Source organism: Tupaia chinensis, unplaced genomic scaffold (genome assembly GCF_000334495.1).
Source record: "Tupaia chinensis unplaced genomic scaffold, TupChi_1.0 Scaffold000259_1, whole genome shotgun sequence".
In the NCBI taxonomy this organism is placed as follows: Eukaryota; Metazoa; Chordata; class Mammalia; order Scandentia; family Tupaiidae; genus Tupaia; species Tupaia belangeri.
The window spans coordinates 296,657-313,699 of NW_006159739.1; the positions used below are offsets into that span (position 1 = coordinate 296,657).

At 40.8% G+C, this 17,043-nt stretch overlaps 1 protein-coding gene across 1 annotated transcript in view; it reads left to right on the forward strand.

Moving 5' to 3' along the window:
- NDC1 (NDC1 transmembrane nucleoporin) overlaps positions 1 to 11,100 on the forward strand; it is a 71,348-nt gene extending 60,248 nt beyond the window's left edge. Inside the window, exons 21-22 of the mRNA XM_027772244.1 lie at positions 4,834 to 4,994; positions 9,305 to 11,100. Coding sequence (XP_027628045.1) covers positions 4,834 to 4,994; positions 9,305 to 9,368 — 225 coding nt within the window. The 3' untranslated portion in view covers positions 9,369 to 11,100. The remainder of the gene's footprint in view (positions 1 to 4,833; positions 4,995 to 9,304) is intronic.
- The last annotated feature ends 5,943 nt before the right edge of the window (positions 11,101 to 17,043 follow it).

The following is a 17,043-nucleotide window of genomic DNA, read 5'->3' on the forward strand; positions in this document are numbered from 1 at the left end:
TGCTTTCTTTATTTCTTTCATGAATGAGAGAGGACATGAAGAGGCAGCACCTGCAGCAGTGCTACCGCGATCCACCCCTAGCCTCAGCCCAGGCTGCGCGTACCCAGGCTAGTCAAGGAGGTCTCTGGGCATGAACCCAGAACCTTGCTTTGGGTCAGTCTCAGAGCATCATGTTTCACCACTGTGCCACCTTTCGACCCAACCATGAACTTTTTGAAGACCCCTTGTATGTAGAACTCTCAGCTAGAAAGTCATTCAGTAGGAAAGACATTGTGACATTATATATATATATATATTTTTTTTTTAATATTTTATTTATCTATTTATTTGTTGTGATTTTCAAGCCACCAGGTTCAGGACTTGATCTGTAGTTGGCCATGTGGGAATCCAGCACCTTAACCACCATTGCACCTGCTGGCCCTGAGATATTTTTTAATAAGAACTTGAATCAACCCACTTTGACTAAGCATACATATGACAGTATTTTGTCATCTTCTTTGTTATATGTGTACCAGCATTTACACAGTTTCTAAGGGAAAGGATTCTGAAAGTAGGTGTGTATATATGCAAAGGTGATCAGAAGGAAATAGACGATAGTGAAGTGAAAAAAGTCACTGGATTGGTCATTTGAATTTGTATCTATAAACCTAAGAATAAAAAGATATTTTGCAATTGTGGTATGAAGAAAATGGCTTTGATTTTTCAACAAAATGATGATATAATAAGTTTTCAAAAATACTGCATTTTGGCCCAGCTACAATGCGTGCTGGACACTGCCACTGTTTGGCAGGCTGGGGCCATGTGGGAGACCAAGGCTTGCTTCCTGGCCCACCCAGCCAAGTTAGGCGCAGTATCACTCACCGTGGTCCCAGTTCCCCATCTCTTTGCGGAGGCAGCAGGATCCTGAGTTTATGGCTAATATGGACAGTATAGTGAGGCCCTATCTGAACAAACCAGACATGGTGGCAGACACCTGTGATCTCAGCCACTTGGGGGGCTGAGGCAGGAAGATTGTAATACAGCAAAGCCCTGCCTTAAAAAAGGGTGGAGGGGGGAAGCCCTATAGTGCAGCAGTGAAGCACCATGTAAAGGAAGCTACATCCCACATGGCTGACCAGGGTTCAGGTCCTGGCACCCATAGCTCATGTGCTGGGTGTGCTCAATATTCTGATGGAATGGAGAATTGGAAGAAAAAGGATTGTGGCATGACCAGGGCCTGTTGGAGATTACTTTTCCTCTCTCTCTAATGCATATACTCTCTGGCATAATGACAGGGAAAACAAAACAAAACAAAACAGAAAAACCACTATGCACATACACCACAAAAAAGTTGCTTTTTGATGTTGCAAATGCAAGAAAAAGAGCCAGAAGTATTAGTGAACTAGAACTTATTAGAGATATATCTTCAATATAATGTCAGTATTTACAAGGTAGATGAATCCCAGGTTTATGCATGATGTGATAAGCAACTTGTTACACATTGCCTATTTCAGGTATATATTTTTCAAACCATGGAAATGCAGAGTAAAACTTGAGTTTGCTTTGTGTTATTTAAATTTCTATTAAAGTTATTTATTTTTTTAAGAATTATTTGTTTAGTTTTATTTATTGATATCATTATTTTTTAATTCACCAGAGAGAGTGAGAGAGGGAAAGTGAGAAAGCAAGCCACCAGGTCCAGGACTCAAACCGTGGCCACCATGTGGGAGTCCAGCACCTCAACCACCATACCACCTGCTGGCCCCTCTATAAGGTTATTTTATACTATCCTGTTATGTTTTTTTTTAATAAAATGTTTTTAGACTATAAAAAATTAAAAGGGTCTATTGGACTCTAGTGATTAGTGATAATGACTATTTTTCCTGGTATATTGGGAGTTAGTCAGGTTTGTAAGAAAATTAAAAAGAAAATGACTTCTCCCAGTGTTATTTAACACTGCTTAAGCATTTCACCAAATACTACCTCTCATGTGGCCTAAAATTATCTCAAGTATGTCCTAGTCTTGGGAAACACTCTTATAAGTGATTGTTTAAAGAATAAACGATTGAAGTTGAAGTTATCATGATAGACTGAACACTGCACCAAATCTTGTTCTTTTCCCAAAACTTAACTTTTTTTAAAAAAAGAATCATTTGTTTAATTTTTATTTATTATTTTTAAATTTGAACAGGAGACGGGGGAAGTGAGAAAGCAAGCCGTCAACATCTGGGACTCAGACTGTAGTCAGTCACATTGGAGTCTAGAGCCTTGCCACCTGTCGGCCCCTCTTGAAACTCTTCTAAACTTTGGTAAAAGGACTTTTAAAAAACACACAGATCCATAGATAAGAGAAGACAAAACAGCAACAGAGTTTCAAAGCTAGAAAGGAGATGGTTTGAGATGACTGATAAGGACTGTAGAAGCAAATCCCAAATTGGCAGTGGGAAGGAAAGCACCAGGTATCTCTGGAACCCAGAATGGAGGGATAGGTAGCAGAATGAGGAGGCTGGGTGAGAGCTGATTGACAGTCATTTAGATCTCTGCTGCTGTGGAACGATTGCCCTACTTCAGCCTGGGGTGTTCTTTAGAACACAGGGTCTCTGGATTGTGGGAGTCCAGATGTAGTCGTGGGTACTATACTGAAGCATAGTACCTCTGTTCCTCTCTGGCTCCCAAAACACTGGGGGCCAGGCCCTCCAGACAGGATAATAAAGACTCTAGGAAATCTGACCCATTTAAGAAGATCAAAAGTAACTGGGGTTGGGGGTTCACCCCAGTAGAGTCCTTGCAGATCACCTTACAGTGAAGCTTGTGAACCCCCAACCATGTACTCAGAGCTTCTGGCAGCTCTTTAGGAAGTCCCACTTGCAGTCATGAGCCAAGGATCAGCAGATTCCTAAGCAGTTTGTAATGCAGAAGACAGAGACCAAAAGAAGCCAAGGGGGGAAAGCATCTTGGAAGAAACTAAAAAAATGAAAAGATGAGAACAAAAGACAAAAGCTATCATCAAAATCCTTAGAAATATAAGAGGATATTGCACCCTTGAAACAAAAATTGAATAGTAAGATAAAAAGAATACTTAGATGACATGAAAGAATTCTTGAAATTAAAAACATGATGACAGATAAAATTGTAACTCGTTTTCAGTTCTTTTTGTAGTTACATCCATAATCATAAATATTAAGCTTATGCTGTTATGTCTTGTTACTTTGGACATTATCTCACTATAATATGTAGATAACACACTTAACACTTCAACTTCATCTATCTCTTTTCATAATGTAGCTATCTAATTTAAAAATTAGATTATTTGGGCTGGCCTCATAGTATCGTTGCTAAGCACTATGTACTGGGAGCTGGATCCTACATGGCCAACGACAGCTCAGATCCCACCCTGGTGGCTTGAGAAGCACGCTGCATGCGTGTGTGTGCGTGTGTGTGTGTGTGTGTGCGGGTCCAGAGTCTTGATGAGATGGAGAAAGGGCTGCCGTGTTACCATACCCCACTTGGGAGAGATGCTTTCTCTGACAATTAAAAGAACCATATGATTTGCCTCTGGCCTTTAAAAGATACTTTAAATCTCTATTTCTTACTCTCATAACTATAAATAGTATCAGATTCACTTGTGATTTCTTACTCTTGCCTCACCTACTCTAGAGTGGAGAAGGAAGTTCAACTGGTTTAGTAAGTAGCTATATTTATGTAAAGTTTTGTTTCTTCTTGCTGACATCCATAATAAAGATACACCTATCTGAAGCATATCATAAGCAGAGTAGGCTGTCAGTGTTTTACTTCCCAGATTTTCTTTTTTTTTTTTTTTTTCCTTTAGAGAAAGATTTTGGCTACAGGGCTCATGTGCTCACCAGAGAGAGAAAGACAGGAAGCAAGAAATCTCTCCCCGGGGGGATGACCATGCCACAGTCCCTTCTTCTCCATTCTCCTCTTGGGATCTTGGGCATACACGCACATGTTCCCAGTGGAATTTTAAGCCACTGGGTCCAAGACTCCCATCTGTAGTCGACTACATGGGAGTCCAGCGACGTAACTTTTACGCCATCTGCTGGTCCCATAATTTGTATTTTCAAGGTTATTGAAGTATAGCTTCTTTTTAGAGAAAAGGCCTGGACTTTTACTGGGCCCTGGTAGCTGCTAAAGTAGTTGAGTTTCTACTGCATTGTTTTTCAAAGTGTCTTGAAATATATTTTATGGTATGTTTGTATGTATTTGTGTACCTGTATCTGTTTATCTGAAGTCAAATCGGGCCAGAAGGTGGCGTGGAGGTTAAGGTGTTAGCTCCCACATGGCCAATCCATGGTTGGAATTTCAGACCCAGCATCTAGAGAAACATGCTGGGTGTGTGTGTGTGTGTGTGTGTGTGTGTGTGTGTGTATGTGTGTATATACACATATACACACACGCACCCAAAATCTCAGGAGAAGAATGGAGGAGAAGGGATTGCAGCATGACCCTCCCCTCAGAGACTGATTTCTCACTCTCCTTCTCTCTTTGTCTCTCTGGTGAGCACATGTACCCCTAAAAAAAGAATCTCCCTGGGCCAGCCAGGTTGCATGGTAGTTAAAGTAGTTTGAGTCCTGAACCTAGCAGCTTGAAAAGCATCCCAGGCACATGTGCATGTGTGCCCAAAATCCTGAGAGGATAATAGAGGAGAGGGGACTGGTGTGTGGTCATCTCTGGGGAGTGCTTTCTCATATATGTCTCTCTCTCTCCCCATCTCCAGCAAGAACATGTGCCCTATAGCAAATTAAAAATAAATAAAATAAAATCTCCATAATTCTTTGGGCTAAGTCAGCTTTCTTAATAATCTGAACCAATGTGTTTTCTTTCTTGGTCTAGGCAGTTGACAAATACTTCAAGCTTCCTCATGCTTCCAGTAAGCCATCTCGGATTTCAGGAAGCCTTGTGGATACTTCTTATAAAACTTTGAGATTTGCATTCCGGGCATCACTAAAAACTGCCATCTATAGAATAACTACTACGTTTGGTGAACATCTGAAGTAAGTTTACCTGTTTCGATCCAGGATAATAGTCCATTTTCGGGAGTTCCCCTGAGACAGCGCTTTGGGAATCAGGAGGGGTCACATTGTTGGGAGTGTTCTGGTGGGACCTTGATGATCCCCTTGTGAAGTAACATCTTGCACTTAGGCTTAATACTAATATTTTAAAATATGACTTATTGTAACCTTTAGAGGTTTCTTTCAAATGGACAAAAGAGAGGATAGAAAGCTATAAAAGCAGGAAATATAATTAGATACATATTTTTTAAATTAGCAAAAGGTCCTTAAAGGAGAAAAAAAGACAAAAAATTGAGAACATTTTTCAGAAAAGCATTTTAAAAATAAGCCTGTTGTTACATGTTGGTCAGCAAGCTAAGTCTTGGAGTGAGCAGAGTATTCCATAACCGAGCCCCTGGAGTTGTGAATCATGCTGGAAAAACACCGGCAGATCACACCACCTCAGAACCAGAGAGAGAGCCACAAATGCCAGACCGGTTTATATTTAGTTTCATTGATGTTTACTGCTTTTCTCTCATGAAATGATCTAGCTAGGCAGGATGAGGGCGACAATTTATTAACGAAACTGTGTTGTTATAAGTGAACTATAGAAAGCATCAGAGATTGCTCTGCTTTTTCCGTATGCAGTCTTTAATAGTTTAGGACTTCTTCATAGCCCCTGCTTTCAGAAGCAGGTAGTGTATTTCCTTTCACTCCCATGGTCTCAGGCAGCAGCAGCAGCAGCAGGTGTTAGGGAGCACTTGGAGTCTGTGAGACTGCAGAAAAGCTGTAGATATCCCTTTATTATAACAATTAACTTGTTTAAGAACAAACAAAATAACTATTTATTGAGTGTCTTCTAGACTCACAGTGTTCAATATGGCAGCTATGTTTGGCAATTTAAATTTAAATTTATTGAAGTTAAATAAAACTATAAATTTGGCAGTTACATGAGCCACATTTCATTAACTTAATAACTGTGGCTAGGGACCAGCAGTTAGCGTAATGGCTATGTCGCTGGACTCCCACGTAGTCGACCGCGGTTCGAGTCCCGGACCTGGTGGCTTAAAGCTCACGCCGGGCGTGTGTGCTTGTGTGCCCAAGATCCCAAGAGGAGAATGGAGGAGAAGGGATTGCAGCGTGGCCATCCCTCCTGGGGGGTGATTTCTCACTTTCTATCTCTCTGTCTCTCTCTGTCTGGCAAGCGCACACACCCTATAGCAAAAACCTCTCCCCCCAAAAATAAATAAATAACTCTGGCTAGTGGCTACTGAATTGGGCAACGTACAGGTAACACATTTCAATCACTGCAGAACGCTTTACTGGACAGCACTATTCTAGACAATAAATTTGACACATTTTTCATTTACTCTTCTCAAAGATCCTGTGAGGTGTAGACATTATCATAATTGTGCAGATAGGAAAACTGAAGCACAAAAGAGTAAACTTGCCAAGTAGCACAGTGCAGTGCATCATCACATTACAACATGAACTTGAAATCGGGTCTTTCTTAAACATCTGCCCCTTTTTTTGACTAGAAGGCGTGTGTGCTTGCTGGAGAGAGACAGACAGAGGGAAAGCGAGAAATCCCTTCCCCCCATGGGGATGGCTAGCCACAGTCCCCTATTTTTTTCTTCTCTTGGGATTTTGGGCATCCATACATACACGCCCAGCATATTTCCCAAGTTTCTAGATCTGGGACTAGAACTGTGCAATTGGCCATGTGTGATCCAGCCACTTTAGCCGCCGTGCTACCAGCTGGCCCAAACATCTGCCTTCTTTACATCTATAGCACTAGAGTATCTCTAAGACACAAACTAGCACATAGGATACACTCAGAACACACTCATGAAGGCCAGCCATGGTGGTGCAGCAGTAACTCCATGCTCTGCAGTGCTGAAGTCACAGAGGAAGGGCCCAGGTCTACACCCTGAGGTCTCCCTTGCACACCAGGCACGCACACATACACACATGCCCATGATCCTGATTGGCTGAGGCTGGAAGTGGATTGTGACATGAAGACCCTATTGGGGGTACCTGTTACCCCCTTTTCTCATGGAAGATAGAACTTAAAATTCTTTTAAAAAAGAAAGCACTCACTGATGAATTTAGAAAATGAAATAGATGTGATACAGATGTTGAAGACAGGGCAAAAAGTAGAGAGAATGGGGAAAATAGGGATTTCTTAGGTAAGAAGGGGAGATAAATGACATTAAAAATTATGACAATGAAATTCTGCCTTTGTTTTCTGTGAGAAGAGCACTAAAATTAATGAGATCAATATAAGACAGAATGAAATGATGGAAAGAATGTTAGATTTGGAGTTAAAACATCTGGAATTTTATTTGGTGACATCATTGACTATCTGTGATTGTGAGCAAGTTACCTAATGATTTAAATAACTTTCCCAAGATTATGCAAATAGTAAATTGCAGAAGCAGAATGTGATCTCAAATCTTTTTAACCCAAGAGCTCTAGCTACAGTGTCTGTACTCTTAACCAATAGACTGTTGCATCCCGAACTTCTGAACCTTTCTGATTCTGTTCATGCTCCCATGAAAAGAGGATGTCAAACTCACTTTGCCTCATTTGGTGTTTATAATAGAAACAAAGTGGGATTACACATAGGGAGAGCTCACTGTACATTTATTGGGACAGCAAATATTATTATTGTATATATACCTAATTATTTACTACCTTAAAGCTCTACTCTGAGAACCAGGTATAAATGAAGTAAACTCTTTTTTTTTTGGAGAGGTTTTTGCTGTAGGGCGCGTGCACTCGCCAGAAAGACGGAGAAAGACAGAAAGTGAGAAATCACCCCAGGGGGGATGACCACGCCGCAATCCTTTCTCTTCTATTCTCCTCTCGGGATCTTGGGCACGCGTGCACTTGCGCCCGGTGTGTTTAAGCTGCCGGGTTCAGGACTCGAACCATGGTCGGCTACATGGGAGTCCACCAACATAGCCATTATGCCAACTGCTGGTCCCAAAATGAAGTAAACTCTTGATCTTTAAAAATTAATGCAAGCCAGGACCAGCAGTTAGCATAGTGGCTGTGCTGCTGGACTCCCATGTAGTTGATCATGGTTCAAGTCCTGGACCTGGTGGCTTAAACTCACACCGGGCGTGTGCGCATGTGTGCCCATGATCCTGAGAGGAGAATGGAGGAAAAGGGATTGCAGCGTGGCCCTCCCCTCTGGGTGATTTTTTGCTTTCTGTCTCTCTTTCTAGTGAGCACACGCACCTTACAGCAAAAACCTCTCCCAAAAAAAAGAAAAAAAAATATCAATCTTTAAGGGGCAGAGATTGCTATAAGAGTCAGGGGTACCAACAACAAATAGTAGGGGCAGTTTACTACCTCGCAGTGGCGAGGAGAGTCATGGGAAAGCCACAGGTTGGTTTTTGAGAGAGCTCCCTGCCATTCAGTTCCAGATGACAGCCTCACTGGTACTTAGAGGGCATCTTTGTACAGTGAAATATGTGAACAGTTCAACTAGAGGTAGCTACATGGTTTTAGGAAGTAGAGACATGTATAAGATGTTTTAGGATGATTTGTAGCAAAATTATTAAAATAAGATTGTTTTGGCACTTTAAATATGACCTGTAGTTATCTGGAATTTTATCATTCAGTAATCATATATTCCTATTCAAGAATTAGAAAGCCAGACTCTCTGATTGTATTCCGTTTTTGCCCAGAGATTTAAAAGGAAGTCTTATACTAGTTTCAGTGTATATTTACCCTAATTTTGTCAAGATAACATATTTTTGCAGTGGCAAGGGTAGAGAGAGAACTCAGTGTTCCCATCCAAAACACTACTTATGTTCAAAGGGAAAAGTAAATCTAAACCACCAAGCTGTTACCTTTGAAACGATTAATGGAGTCTATTGTGTTTTAACCAAACATTTTAGTTTAAAGGATTTTATATTAAAGGCAATTCAGATTCTCTACAACTCAAAGATAATGTGGGAATCTGGTTTGAATAAAATAATAAAATCCAGAAAATCTACTGCGAGGCCTGGAACTCTGCACAGCAGGTTCCACGGCAGAGCAGGTTAAAATTGATGCCTTCACTTGTCAGTCTTAATTTGCTTTGGTCTCTTAGAAGGTAGAGGCTTACCATTCCTGAATGCAGGCTCTCCTCTTCATTAGATTAAAAGGGGTTTTCATCCAGCTTTTTCAGAAGTACTAAATAAGTGAAGATTTCTATTCATTTTTAATTGTTTTGAAAAATATTGACTCTGTGCTCTGTGGTTCACTTAATATGCTTAATGTAAAATAAAGCTTATGCTTTGAATTTATGTTTCATTTAGTGCTGTGCAAGCATCTGCAGAACATCAGAAAAGACTTCAACAGTTCTTGGAGTTCAAAGAATAGTTAAGTAATATAAACTGTGTTCATTACACTGCTGATACAACTACAGATGGGACAGTAAATGTTCAGCATTCTTGGATCAGAAGAAAATGGACTAATTAGATGCTTCCTTTGTCGTGGTGGTTGCTTTGAAAACTATACTTTAATGGGACAAATCATGGAAAGAAATTCTCAACAGGATAACCCAAAACTGCCTTTTCTGTACCGATTGCTTTTTGTGTGTGTGGTATAATAAAATCTTTATTCAATTTTACAGAAGCATCTACGGCAGTAGAAATGTCTCTAAGCTCATATAACTTAATAACTCAAAAATTTTTAGGATTTACTTTTGAAAAGAGTGGAGCCAGTTCCGACACTGAAATGTACAACACGAGGACTATAGTTAATAGTCTTACTGTTTGTCCTAAAAGCTTAGCTCTTGTAAGCTCAAAATACATAAACTTTTTTAGAGTAGTTTCTGTTTACTGAAGGATAAAAATGGTAACAGTGAAGAAAAATTCATAGAAAAAATATTGTCTAAAGGACATGTTTTGTTAATCTGTTAGGTTGTGTTTTTGTTTCCAGGGACAAATTAAATTTGCATGATTATCCAAAAAAAAGTCTCAATTTACAGATGCTAACTCTATATAAAGGAATGTGGAAAGCTCAGTTCTTAAGTTACAAGATTAAACGTTCACATTTGGTTTTTGAGAAACAGTTGACCGACATCTATGAATTTATTTTGTATTATGCTAGTAAACAATAAGTTTATGGATATTTTCCCAACTAGTTTTGCTTTCTTTTTCTGGAACAAAACATTAAGTGACTGCAGAGCTTTTCAACTGAGAGAAAGTTTTGCAAGAAATACCAATAAACTCTCTCTTTTTTCCCTCCACCGTTCATCTTCATTAGATCAAATTATTTCATGAAGTTTGTCCGGCCTCAGAGGGAGCAGCTTCTTCTGTGTTAACTGTCTAATTAAAATATATTAGGAAAATCTTTGTAGCCAGAAAGAACTTAGTCATCAAATAGTAAGTGAAACCGAAACGTCAGAAAGATGACTGTGCTTGGGAGTATGTCCCAAATGTGAGCGAGGTCATTTTATAATTTATTTGATTGATTTCTTTGGAGATGAAAGATTTGACATCCTAGTGGTAGATATTCATTGGAGTAGCTTTGGATAGAAATGCTCCCTTGTGGTTCTTTTCACATTTTCTTTTCTCTCCACTGTCCCCAATTTTTTCTTTAAAGTCACACAGCATTGGTTATGAATCTTTAATGTGGTGTGTGTGTGTGTGTGTGTGTGTGTATATATATATATATACATGTCTACCATTTGTTTGATTCATTCATGTATAATATCTTACAATAGAATATTTTAGCTCCAGGCCCTGTAGCCCCTTCAATTAGCATATGCCAAACTATAAATGAATCCTGCTGGCCTTTAAAGTCTCTATGGGACAGTTTCCCAATTGTCAAATGTTTGGATAGTTAGTCTATTGTCATTTGCTTTTTGTTTTTTTGTTTTGCATCCGAAGTTGAGTTGATTCAGTCTCCGTTTTATTTTTTACTTTTTTGCGGTGCGTGTGGTCTTTCAGACAGGATCTCACCATTTCACAGTCCTCGTGCCTCTGCTTTCCAAGGTGCAGGGCCTAGGCACATCTCACTGCTCTGACTCTTTCAGGTGGAGTCTCTCTGTGTTGCCCACTCTGCATGCTCACGATCTTCTGCCTCAGCCTCCGAAGCAGGTGGGATCTCAGGTGATTGCCACTGTGCCTGCACCCGTGCCTGGCATTTTTAGAGTAGGCTGGGAATCGAACCTGGGCCGCCCATGACTCAGCCTGCCAAGTAGCAATGTCTAGCAGGGGCTACTGCAGCTGGAACCGATCTCTTTTTTTAAATGTGAAGGTTGAATTTTTGAATGTGGTAGGGTTTGTTTGTTTTTTTTTTTTTTACAGATGACCAGAAAATTGTGGCTGCGTTGACTGAGAACTATTGTGTTCTATACATTAAAGCCATTAAGTTTTATATATTCCATTCTCTTTACTGCCCCTGGCTGAGACATTTGGGAGACAAAGACTCTTAAGATTCCATCAAAGAGGAATTAAATATGACCTGGTAACTCATTGGATTCCTGCAACTGAAGATAAGATGATTCCTTCCTTTAAAACTTCAACTGACTTGTGTAAAATGTCTGGCTAGGTTTAGGCTCTCTCCATTTCTCCTGTACTTTGGGCAAAGGTATACTCAATGAGCAATGGGAATGTTTCTGAGATGTTCAGCCCTGTTTTCTCTCAAGAGAATGTGTCTGTGCAAAATACAGGCCGCGTAATGCCTGCCTGCTGAGATGTGGAAACTGCCTCCCCAGATCCGTATTGTGTTTAGTAGGTATAAGGGAGTCAGTTCCTTTTCCCCATTGTGTGTTGGTAAGTTACACACCATCTGTTGGGGCTAAGGGTTACTGAAGGAGCTCCTTCTCCTGTGTGCAAGAAGCCAGACCTTAGCGAGGCCCAGAGGAGAGCAGCATTTCCTTTGATGAAGACACATCCTGCTGTGAGCCCACTGGTGCTAGAACATTGGCCTGGAAATTAGAGAGTGTCCTTTTTAACAAACTTTTCTCTTGCTGTTAGTATAAACCATGACTGTATCAACTCGTGTAATATTTGCCTGAGCCTTACGGGAGGTATAAATCCACAAAACTTCTTTCACAGAAAATTGGGAAACCATCCTAGAATAAACCGTGTACAGTTTGGTGGACTTGAATAAGCAACAGTTTGTTACTCTGCTAGATTTGTTCCTCAGCCATTGTTTCATGTGTTTTCCTGTAAATATTTATGATACTTTGTTTATATCCTTTTATATATCACTAATTCTGAATTGGGTAGAAAAATAAATGGTTAATTTTTTAAAATGGGATTATTTATTGATGTATGTGTGTCTGTAAGGTCAGTTACTTAATTTCTGTTGTGTGTGTTTCCTTAACTTATAATAACTTAGTCGTAGAACTGTTGCTTATAAAACCTAAAAAAGTTTTCATTTACTGAGAAATCAGTTTTTGCCCTTAACTAGACCAATTCTGTGAGTGATCTGTGTTTAATGCTAACTCTGAGGATCCCCAATTCTGAAATTCTCTTTCTTCGTTGTCTTGGCTGTCTTTCCCCCAAAACTAAACAAAGGGTACAGGTGCTGAAAGCCATCTTCTAGCAGAGGTTTCTTTTCTTGCCAGAATGATGTTTCTAAATGGATCATATTCCCCCAGGCTCACAGTTCTGTCAACTTCACTTAAATTGGTCTAAACTTCACCTCTAGGTCGAGGCATGAAGGCCCTGAACTCCCTCTCTTGCTCTCCCAACGCATCGTCATCTTTCTCTAAAATCAAATAGCTTGAAACAAAGATGGCTTTCATTCACTGGTTAATAACCCAACTGTTTTCTTTTTTAATTAATTTGTTTCTAGGTTTTTGCCATAAGCTGCATGCACTTGCTGGGTAGAGACAGAGAGGGAAAGTGAGAGGTCACCCTGGCAGGGGGAATGGCCACGCCCCAATCCCTTCTCCTCTCAGGATTTTGAGCATGCACACCCATGTGCCCAGCATGATTTTCAAGCTGCCGAGTCCTAAACTCAAACCATAGTTGGCCATGTCGGAATCCAGGACCTTAACCACCACACCATCCTGACTGGGCCCCCAACTATTTTCAAAAAGCAGCTACCACTGTTTTCAAATAAGCAAAATCTTTAGTTTTGAGGTACTAGAAAGGGGTAGACAAGAATAATTCTGCTATTCTCAGTCGTGCTTCTAAGAGACCCTGGCCATTGCTTTAGTGATGTGCAAGCTGATGTGACGCTAATTGAAAACCACTTGCTGGTGTCTATTACAGTACAGCTATTAGAAATGAACTGTGAACAAAGCAGTCCTTGCCCTTGAGGAGGTGATAATCTAATGCAGTAGTACTTCCTGTGGTATGTGGTGTGCATGCATCAGAATTACCAGGAGTGCTTAATAGAGGTGCTGAGTTTGCTTCAAGGGACCTGAGCTGGTTCCCCAAAGATGTTTGTTAGTTTTTAGGTTTTTGCCATAGGATATGTGAGCTTGCCAGAGAGGTAGAGAGACAGGGTAAGAGGAATAGTGAGAAATCCCCACCCCCCAGGGAGAATGGCCATGATGCAATCCCTTCTCCACTCTCTTTTTGGGATTCTCAGCAAGCATGCACATGCACCCAGCGGGGGTCTTAAACCACCAGGTCCAGGTGCAGCTGGCCACATGGGAGTCCAGTGCCTCAACCCTCATGCCACCTGCTGGCCCCAAGATGTCGTTTTTTAACAAAGTCTAGGCAGGTGGTCTGATAAACACACTGTGAGGAGGGTTTATCCTAGATCAGGACTTCTCAAACTAACATCCATCAGCAACACTTGGAGAATTGATTGAAACCATTTACTGGCCCACCTCTGGGGTTTCTGATTCAGTACTTCTGGGGTAGGGCCCAAGAATTTGCACTGCCACAAAGGGCCTGGGTGGACAAGCTACTGCTCCCAGTCAGGAGATCACTGCTCTAATGGATTTCTCTCAGATGCTGTGCAGCATCTGAATGAACTGCCGTTCACTGTAGAGTTCTTCCATCTGATCCTTCATTGACAAGTCTGATGAATGCAGTTAGATAATCCCCACTGAAGGGATGCTGAGATGTTCAGGTGTTCATGTGCGTGTCAGGCGATGTGACATGAATTACTCTTTCACATCATCATGTGCTAGTGCGTGTTCCCTCTAGGTGGATTTCTGTCTCTTCAGCAGACTCGCCATTCTTCAGCATCTAAGCCCTCCCACAAAGGCTGATAGATTCAAAGCATCGTCATTCCTCCTCATCACATTGAGTTACACTGATCACAGATGTGTTTCCACTGGAGCACTGTGATCTCCATTCCTTCTTGGATCTCAGTTATAATCATTAGTCGGCCTTTATGTACAATCCTGAAGTCCAGAGGAGTTTTTTATTAGTACGTTTGGTGACAGAATTTCCTTGGCAGCACAATCTGACCTGAGCCGGCATGAAGCTATTTATAGACTTACTTTTTTTTTTTTTCAGAAATTATTTTATTTAACTTTATTTTAACTTGACCAGAGAAGGACAGACTGAGAGAGGGAGAAAGAAGGGGAAAAAGAAGGCGAGCCGCCAGGTCTAGGACTCCAACTACTGTCGACCATGTGGGAGTCCAGTGCCCTTAACCACTATGCCACCTGCTGGCCCCTAGACTTACTTTCTCTCTATAGTGTGAGAGTGTCAGGTAGTAAGATTATTATCTTCCTGGAACTTGAAAAGCTCTTTATTTTGAAGCATCTGGCTTCAGGAGTTTAAGAGAGAATTGTAGACCTGTTTTATAAGATACTGTTAATTCTTCATTCACTCATTGCCTGCCACGTACCAGGCCCTGTGCTAGGCAATGGCAATACAGAGTTGCAGACCTGGCCCTCAAAAAGCATGTCGTGTAAAGTGGAGGACTTAGGTAGAGGCAACCTTGCTTGCTGTCTCATCATTGACTGACAGCTGCCCTATCCTATCCTGCTCTACCCAGTAGCTGTTGTTCCTAGTTGGGTCTGCCCACTTTGGGGATGCTGTCATCATTAAACCTAGCTGTCCTTAGGTGTTCTGGTGCCAGCTAGCTTTGTTACCTGCCCTCTTGTGCCAAGCTAACAATTAGCTAATTTCTCAACAGCCACAAAATAATTGAAGACAGTGGGGAAAGAAATTTTGAAGTGCTGAAAAGACTCTAACCTAGAATTCCACACCAATATTCATCTTCAGGGATGGTGGGGAAATGAAGACATGTCATACAAATGAAAGTAGAGATTTCATCCAGACCAGAGTAAAAGGAACTTAATTTATAATGGCAGTTTTTACAGGGAGAAGAAGGAAGAAATTAAGGACAGTTCAGCTTCAGTTAGAGAAGCAGGAAGAAATTGAGGACAACAGAAAAAGGTAAATATGGGCCTAGCTGTAGTGGTGCAGGCTGGGTGCTTCTGCTTGGTTGACTGATGTCACGTGGGAGGCCTGGGGAAAAAGCCAGGTATGGTGACGTGCACCTGTGTCCCAGTGACTTGGGAGGCTGAGGCAGAAGGATCACAGACTCAATGACCAGCGGGGACAGCATAATAAGACCACCTGAAAGAGCCAGGCATGGTGGTGCGTGCCTGTAGTCCCAGCTACTCGGGAGGCTGAAGCAGGAGTGTCACCACACGCACACATCACACAAAAAGGTAAATGTGAATATTGGCTTCTGAAACAATGTCTTACGGAGTTTTAAGTGAATAGAGACTCAGAGTACACAACACAGTGGCATATAAGTCAGTGTATTTGGAAATTAAAATGTTCTAAGTTCTTTTAAATTTTTTTTAGTTTTTTTTTTTTTTTCCCATTGGGTGTGTATGTGCTCTGAAGAGAGAGAAAGAGGGAAAGTGAGAAATCACCCTCAGGGGGCATAGCCACATTGCAATTCCTTTTCCTCCATTCTCCTCTCAGGATTTTGAGCATATGCGCATGCTCCTGGATCTTCAAGCCAAGTCTGGGACTTGAACCACGGTTGGCCATGTAGGAATACAACGCCTTAACTACCATGCTATCTGCTGGCCCCTAAAATGTTCTAAGTTCTTTATGTTGTCTGTGAAAAGTAAAAGTGGCAGTCGTAGTCTTTGGTATATTGAAAATGTGCATTATAATGAAGGATAATCATTAAAAGAATAAAAACTTCCAAGTAAGACAAGGGAAAAAAGTGGAATAACAAAATGTACTCTAAAAATACCTACAAGCGAAAAACAAATACAAAACAGGACCAACAGAATACACATAGTTGTAGATTTAAACCCAACTATATCAGTAATTATATTAAGTAATAAATGGACTAAATGTTTCAATGAAAAGGCAAAGATCAATGAACAAAAAATCAAAATCCAGCTGTTTGCTGTTAACCAGAGACACATGTAAAAACAAGGCTAGATGTGTATATATATATATAAAGAATAGGAAAAGATAAGCATGCAAACACTTAAAGCTGGTATAATTATATAAGTTTTTGATAAAGTAAGGTAAAAAGCATTACTAGAAATAGAGAAGTATACTTTGAAATAAAAAAGGGTTCAATTAGTGAGAAAGATACAACTTTAAATATTCATCCACCCAATCACATACCCTTAAAATATGTGAAGGAATATGGGCAAAAATGGAGGGGATCAACAGGTGGCATGATGGTTAGGGCACCTGACTCCCATACTGCTGAATGCAGTTTGAGTCCTGGATCTGACAGCTTGCTTTCTCACTTTCCCCCTCTCTCTGTCTCTCTCTAATACCTAGGGCAAGCTAAAAAGTAATAATAAATAGGGACCAGCAGTTGGTGTAATGGCTATGTTGCTGGACTCCCATGTAGTCAATCGCAGTTCAAGTCCCAGACCTGGTGGCTTAAACTCATGCCAGGTGTGTGTGCCCAAGATCCTGAGAGGAGAATGGAGGAGAAGGAATTGCGCGTGGCCATCCCCACGGGGGGTGCTTTCTCGCTTTCTGTCTCTCTGTCTCTGTCTTTCTGGCGAGCGTACGTGCCCTATAGCAAAAACCTCCCTCCCCCCCAAAAAAAAAGAATAATAATTTTTTTAAAAAAAGAAATATGATAAAAAATAAATAGGCCCCTCAAAAAAGAGTTTTACCTAAATAGCCTA